At 43.8% G+C, this 8,105-nt stretch overlaps 1 protein-coding gene across 1 annotated transcript; it reads left to right on the top strand.

Annotated features, from left to right (window-relative positions):
* Positions 1 to 3,213, top strand: LOC134184696 (serine/threonine-protein kinase Tao-like). Its single transcript, XM_062652441.1, has 8 exons — positions 1 to 207; positions 698 to 858; positions 916 to 962; positions 1,026 to 1,169; positions 1,240 to 1,341; positions 1,402 to 1,689; positions 1,755 to 1,933; positions 1,987 to 3,213. The coding sequence occupies exons 1-8, from the start codon at positions 1 to 3 to the stop codon at positions 2,506 to 2,508; spliced, it is 1,650 nt and encodes a 549-aa protein (XP_062508425.1). The 3' UTR covers positions 2,509 to 3,213.
* Positions 3,214 to 8,105: the final 4,892 nt, after the last annotated feature.

Genomic DNA, 8,105 nt, shown 5'->3' with positions numbered 1-8,105 from the left:
ATGAAACATGTAGGAAATGGGGATTTGGAGAGCATGTTGCTGTCAGAAGAACGTGAGCATCCTGAAGTCAGAAAGTGGAGCTGTCGACTGAAGATGAGTTTGGAAATTGCAAAGGGAATGGACTTTTTGCACAGTCTCAACCCTTCAATTATACACAGAGACTTGAAAACAGCCAATGTTTCAGTTGATTGCAATTACTTCTGCAAGGTGAGCATCCATGGGTATCAATCATGGAATTATTGTCAGTACCAGGAACATAACACACAATGGAGTGATGTTGTAATGTTCTCAGAGGTCTTTGTTTATGTCTTTATCTGTCTGTCTGTCTGTTTGTGTCTCTTTGTAAGTATGATATGTGTTGACAGCTTCACATGTTACTATACATATGAAATTTCAGCTGCTAATATCTCAGATGAGTTCAAAACTGGCAGTTAGAGTCGAAGCTTGACAATGACATAATAGTATTTTACAATTGACATGTTCTATTTATCAAATTGATTAATAAATAAATAAATCCATTCATCAATTCATGTTTTGCCATTTAAAGTTTGCAATCAAAGCAATTGTATTAAAAAATATCACAAATTCTAAACTGATACCCACGATTGAACACAGAAAAGCACACTTTTCAGTATGCAAGCAGGTTGTGCAATTCCATTGTAGATGACTTCTACTTCATAGATGTCTTTGCTGACAGATTATAGACTTTGGATTGTCAACAATGAGAGGAATTTCAAGACGATCAGCAGTTCAATCGAGCAGTATCTCAACTGTGATGGGAACCGTTGCATTCACTGCCCCAGAAGTCTTTCTAGACAAAGTAGAGAAGAAACAAGAAACGAAGATTGATGTTTATTCGTAAGTTCTTCGTGTTCTACTCTGAAGTATAGTCATTGAATGCACTGTTCTACTCAGGTTTTCTATCATTCTGAGGCAACTGAAAGAAATGAAGCCTGTTTATGGTTGCTCTAGTTTGTACTACTTGTAAGTTTGAATGAGAGTGTCACTATGCTACTTTTATGTAGCTACAATGAGCAGTGCAGTGATTCATGCAAATGTCCTGGCTAACCAGAGACCTAAACTGAGTGACAACAACTGCAGTAAAGGCTTTCGACAATTAATTACTCGTTGCTGGAGTGATCAGCCAGACAGCAGGCTAGATTTTGGAGGTAAAACAATTACTAGACATATACTAGGTAAGCCGTGGGTTTATCTTGTTACAATTGTTTGATTTTCTAGAAATAATTACAATGTTTGAAGGGATCATAGGACAAACATCCATCTCGTGCAATCAGAGCAGCCGTGGTGGCATAGACAATTTAGCTACAGAAGTAGATACTGGCAATGCGATTGCTAGCATGTCTATTCAACAAGTCTCTGATACAAATGTATCATCATCAGCTTCAATGTTGCTTGACTCTTTTGATGAATCAAATTTGGGATCAACTGCTTCAAGTTCTGTTTCAACGCTTTCCGATGTGGTGCCACATTCAGGTTCTTCCAGGGCAGCATTATCAAATACCGTATTTGGATCGAGTCCCAGTCGTACCAGTACAACTCTGCCATTTACATCATCTGTGTCATCTGTGACTCAAAGTGAATTTGATATTCCAACAACTGCATCAGTCAACTTTTTACCCTCTTTACTTTCTCTTTCTTTACACGAAAGAAGTGGTCCCATTATGCCTCGTATGTTCTCTTATTATCATAACAGGACAGTTGAATTGCAACTGACTTCTATTGTTTAACTATAGGTGTGTCATATGGTATGGGTGGGTTTTTGGACCCTCTCCCAGTGAAAAATATTGTAGCAGTTGAAGAGTCTGCAGACAGAATAGGTGATACCCTTTTACATGGTCATCATGATTTAGATAATAGGTTATCTTTTGTTGAAACAGCACAACAGAAACCTGGACGGATTGCTGAGGAGGAGGTTAGTAGTTGTATCATATCTAAACTGTTGACATTGTTGCCATTTCTTTGCAGGCTCATCTTTTACCGAAAAGGTGGACACAGTTGCCCCAACTACCAAAGAGGCATGGCTTTCTTAATTGTATCGGCACAGTCAAAGGCAAGGTGGTAGTTAGTGGCTTTTATAACTTATACCTTTGTGATATCCTGTCAAGCGACAAAGCAACTGTTCCCAAATCAGGAGCTCGAATTCAAACAGTTTTTACAGCCAACGATTGCCTGTTTGCCACTTATTATCTCCAACGCAATAGTGGTACTGGCTGGAGCTTGAAAATTGTGCATATGATATTGATAATAACGTGTGGGGTGATTTCTGTTCCTTGGAAATTGGGTCACAACTGGAATGCTTCAGTGCTGTTTCGGATGGTGACAAAAATATATATCATTGGAGGTGAATATCAGTCTGGCACATTGGGCAATGTGTTGATCTATGATATGCGAAGAGGTCAGCAGTCTGTTAGTGCAAAGCTCAAGCAGGCAAGAAAATTGTGTAGAGGTCTTATTATCGATAACATGCTTTGTGTTGTCGGAGGATAGGCCGGCCAGTACATTAACTCTGTATAAGCCATGTCCCTTCCTGACCTTCATTTGCTTAGTCTGCCTGCAACATCACTGTATGGCTGCTCTTGTGCTGTGGCATCAGGAAAGCTCGTGGTTGGTGGAGGAAGAATGATGCCTCAATATAATGGACTGATAGGAAATAATGTATCGTGGTTGGACAGCTGGCCTGGTGTTTGGCAGCAGTTGCCATCGATGAGCGATCCTCATTTTCTGCATGGGATGTGCACTTTTGCAGATGAAATCATTCTAGCAGCCAGAGGGATGCGTGATGGCACACTGTCGGATCTGAACACTGTCAAGGCATTGAATATGGAACAGTAGTTTGTAAGCAACGCATAAGTTTGCTGTGTAAGAGGAAAGAAGACTCAGGAGGTCCCAGAGTTTGGCAATGAGTGTGTTTGCTATAACTGTATTACTACTCGCTTTTCAGCATATTGGTGCAATCAAGCAAACCTGTTATGCTGCAATATAATTGATATCAATTTTGGTAGACTGGATATTTTAGGTGTGGAATGTTATGCATTGTTTATTAATTTGTTGTGATGTTCATGTATTAAATTTGGTTCACTTGTACCGTATTGAGTGAAATGGAATCAGTTTAGCCAGAAGGCATTTGATCCAATACATGCCAAGATTTAGCCTCGTCCCCAGACCCATGTAAGCCTGGCAGTGTCCGGTTCCCATATGACAATTTCAGCCTCCCGTCAGTGACAGCCACAGCTGAAGGAAGATCTGTTACGCCAAGTTTACCAAGAGTACTATAAAAGTCGTAAAAGCCAATATGCTTCAGCCAACCAACCAAATCTCCACTTTCCCAGTGACAAACAGCACTGTCTATTGAACCTGAAGACACAACAGTTTCAGCTTCCCCGGTTGCAGTTTCAATAGAAGATGATTGTTGTGTATTAGCAGATGGTTCATGTTGATAATAACTTGCTTGCGAAAATGATGGGTCTGCTGTTTGAGAAGGATGGAGTTCGTGCTTAGAAATTGTCAAGTCAGACCTGGCTACCTCATCATCTGCACTAGCGGCGACTGCCAATTGTTGAGAATCACGTACTGAAGGTTTCTGTTTGCTATCAAACATCCAAGATGGCAACCACCCTTCATTCTGATCGACAGTACCTTTCCACTTATGGTTGTCTGACATGTCAGATACTAAAACTTTGTCACCTCTATCAATTGTTAATTTGGAATCACTAGACAATAGATAATATTGACAGTCGAACAGAACAGAAACCAAATGTGCAAGAAATGTTCAAGTGTCTTTACTCTTTTTGACAATAGCCACGTTCAGCTGGATATAATGGACCCCTTGAATGTGATACAAGTGTAGAACCTTAACAAATTTCATGACATAGACTAATGTCTACAAATAATACATAGCAATAACCTTACCCGATTTCAACATGTTGCTTGCAGTCAGTAGTCTGCTTATGTTATCCTTCTTCATCCCTGTTCTTTCTAGTTCGTCCCTGCTCACATGTGAAAGAGCTTCCATATCTTGTATCCCTGCATCACAAAGCAATTTGTAGAGATCAGACAGCTGAACCTCTTCCAGCCATTGCTGCAAACTGGTCTGCTCCCTGTATAAACAATAAATTAAAAAAGGTAAAACACTTATATTCCTTATTCATCCTACCCTGTTACTGCAACAAGATCAGCAAGGTCATGGAGATTTCCATGTTTGTCGCTTCACGCAGAGCTAACTTCTGTGGCTATATCGTCCTTTGCCTCTGCAAGCTTAAGCAACGTTGATCCCTCTGTAGCACGTGATGCAGTTGTCACTTGACCTTGATAGACGTTTCCCAGTGCAAGCTCAAGCACCACTGGTACCTGTTGCATTTGAGGCAGTTATTGCTTGATCTCGATTGTCCTTTCCCTCTGCAAGCTCAAGCACATTCAATTCCTCTGTAGCGTGTGATGAAGTGGTGGCTTGATCTCGATCGTCCTTTCCCTCTGCAACTTCACTCAATGTTGGTACCTCTGCAGCACCTGATGCAGTTGTTGTTGGTTGATTGACAATAACTGGTTCACATGTTTCCTTTCCAGTTGCCTCATCTGAAAGCGGCTGTGAACTACTGGTTGAAGAATTTAGGATTTCATTTCAAATGCTACACGGAGAGAAGCCTTCCTTTTCATGTGCAACTCCTTTCCATCTGTCCTTGTCACTTTTATCCAACAACACCACTAGCTCTCACTTCTTAATTGTTAGTTCACTGTCACTAAAAAGCCATTTACAAGACATTCACTGTCACATTCAGACAGTTAGGTAGGTGAGTTTGACATACTCCATCGCTTGGTAATCACAGTTGGCAGTAAAAGACGCCGTGGGTACTTGCTGACCGCCATCAGTTTTTTCATCTACTTTTTCCACATCCATTGATAGTTTACCTTCAACAAGTGAATATATTACGTCAATAATGCCACATTTCGGTCACATATCGTCAATCTTACCAAAATTCAACGAGCTGCAAGCTGTCAAAAGCCTCTCAACGATGTCACTCTGCTCGATGTTTGCCCTCTTCAGGTCCTCCTTCGTCTGGCGAGCAGCAATCTCGAGGGTATTGATTCCAGCGTCAGATAGCGGCTTGCACCGCTCTGACAATCCGCTTTGCTCTAGCCAACTTTCCATGAGGTGCTTCAACCGGAAAATAACCCCGTTTAACACGTGATCATTTCTGCTGCAGCTGCTTCCCACAGCAGCTGCTCCCGTTGCCAAGCTAACCTGCGGTCGAGGTAGCGCATACGCACAGCACAATCGGTCTATGAGAGGTTCTGCCGGTCAAAATCCTGTCTGCCGTAACTAGCTACCATTTTGCCTCGTGCAACGGCTTCCCGGACTGCATGTACCGTCACGTGTGCCTGCGGTGTCGACGCTCTCACAATCTGCCACAGTGCCCGAAACCATCTTCAAGCTCATCCGCTCCCAAAAGCCGGCGGAGATCTGGCTTTGACCAGGATGCAACCTCAATGGGGAGTGCCGCTCGGCAACATTAGGTCAGCCACGCCCCCAGCGCGGTAGCGGACTTTGTTTATGGTGGTAGCGTACTATCGCATGTGCGTTCTGTCATGTGGTGGCTTTTTTGGTCCGATCATTGCTACTGTTCTGTAGAAAATAGAAATGTGTCACATGTTTACGGCATCACTTAGTCCTAAAGTCCGAGTTGTGTCTAGCTGTTCTCTTGACACTACGGTAGTTACAATGTCGTATAAATCACTCTACGCTCACATGTATGCCACACTCGTCAGCGCAGGACTGCAACATGCGTGGCAGTCAGTACCCCTACTTGCCTGACTTCTTGGCCATCGACAGCTGTCGTCTTTCTCGGCGTGTACCGCGGCCAGACTCGGCGTCCTCCGTCTCACCACTAGAGGTGGTAGCATGGCGTCGGGAGCTCGCGTCTCACGCGGACCAGTCCTTTGCTAACTAGATACTGGATGGTCTAACAGACGGTTTCAGGATCGGCTTCGCCTACGGCTATGCCAAGTGCAAATCAGCAAAACGAAACATGCAATCGGCTACTGCAAACTTGTCGGTCGTCGACAGCTACCTCAGAGCTGAGATTGCAGCATCGCGTGTGTTCGGTCCAGTGGATCCTGGCGTGTCAACAGTTCAGGTAATCCCGATCGGTTTGGTACCTAAGAACCGCCAACCCGGTCGCTGGCGCCTTATCGTTGATCTCTCCTCACCTCGTCTGGCCAGCGTTAACGAAGGCATCGCTACGGGCGTATGCTATCTGTCCTATGTTCGTGTCGATAAGGCAGCGCGGCGTCTTTTGCAGTTGGGTCCTGGAGCGCTGATGGCTAAGCTCGACATAGAGAGTGCCTACGGTCAAATTCCGGTACACCCAGATGACCGCCACTTGTTGGGCGTGCGCTGGAAGGGCGTGGTCTACCTTGATCGTGCTTTCCCCTTCGGTCTTCTCTCGGCGCCCAAGATATTCTCGGTCGTGGCAGACGCTCTTCTCTGGATCATGTATCGCAGAGGAATCACTTCCGGTATTTACTACTTGGACGATTTCCTTTTTTTCGAAGCGGCGAACTCCAGCGAGTGCGCCGAGAAATTGGTTACAGCGCTTCGCACATGCAGCTGCCTCGGAGTTTCAGTAGCCGCAAAAAACTAGAGGGGCCGTCATCGTGCCTTGAGTTCCTGGGGCTGCAGCTAAATTCGGATGCAGGTACGATATGCCTGCCGCAAGCAAAGCTACAACGGACCTGTCCAATGGTTAGCGATTGGTCACAAAATATGCCTATGCCACAGTACCAGAACAGTCATACAACGATGTTGCAGGCAAATCTATACTGGAGGTCAGAAAAATAAATGGTTTCTATAGAGTTACTGGTCAGGCCACCTCCCTATCCTCTGACGACGTAGAGATGTTATCGATAATGACAGTGCCACGTATAGTATTATTTTCTTGCAATTGCCTGTATTTTTTAGCTTCGCACTACCAGACAGTCGACCACTTCGAATATCGTACTCAACACATTGATGGCCTATAATGCACTTGATACAGATTCACCTCTAACAATACATAATTTGTCACCTTATGAAACAGTCCTGAAAAATTGAAGACTCCAGTCTTGACTAAACTTTCAACTATGTTGGTTGAGTTGCAGTCGTCTCAGACATACACCGGTAGCTATACTTGCTTTGCATTGCCCGTATGTACAGTAACTAGCGTACCCAGGCCTTAGTGCGCGGCCAAAGGCTCGCGTAGCCAGACTTTTTTCCGCGCATACCTCAGAAAGAATCCCGTAAGTGGCACCTATAATTATTATAAGCCGCCATCATACTTCCGGTTCACGAAGATATCTGTACGTACTCTCGCACTTTGCCCTCGAAGCCATGTAGAGATACCGTCGTATCCATGCTCCAGACTTCATGTCGAGTGCACAAATCACAGGCCATGATTCAAAAGCTGCTGCTGATTTCAGACCATATTGATTCATTATTTTTTGCTCGCCGTCCCAGGCTGCTTTCAAGCTATAGTCGTAATCGTTTTGCAAACTATCTTTTTTGCAATCATCTAGACTAGATTATACTGACCACAAGCTATGGTGCAAGAACAGCCATACAACGACTTTGCAGACAGGCTTTAATTAATATCAAATCACGGCTAGAAAAGAAATTGCTTTTACACAGATACTGACCACGGCCCACCCTATCCTCTAGATCTGACAATACATCGGTACATGAAAATGCCACAGTATTTCGTTGCAATTGCCATGCAGCTTCAGCTTCGTAATATCAGATAGAAGACCCCATCGAATATCATATTCAACACATTGCCTAATGCACTGGACTATTCACTTCAAACAATACATACTTTGTCACCATCCGAAAGAGTACGCAAGCTTCAGTCGTGACCCTAGACTTGAGAGAATTAGGGCTAGTGTTGTTATTTAATCAATAAATTAAACTACGGTTCTGATATATAAAACGCAAATTCTATGGGCTGTTGTAAACAATCTCCTGGAGTCAGGCCAAGTTTTGGCAAGAGCACCAAGTGCGACGCCCACTGCTGTGTGAGAAACCAAGGTCCAGGAACGCAGTGGCTGATAGGCTG

Source organism: Corticium candelabrum, chromosome 9 (assembly GCF_963422355.1).
Source record: "Corticium candelabrum chromosome 9, ooCorCand1.1, whole genome shotgun sequence".
Taxonomy (NCBI): Eukaryota; Metazoa; Porifera; class Homoscleromorpha; order Homosclerophorida; family Plakinidae; genus Corticium; species Corticium candelabrum.
The sequence above is the reverse complement of the archived record's forward strand: the minus strand, read 5'-3'. Positions and strand labels throughout refer to the sequence as shown.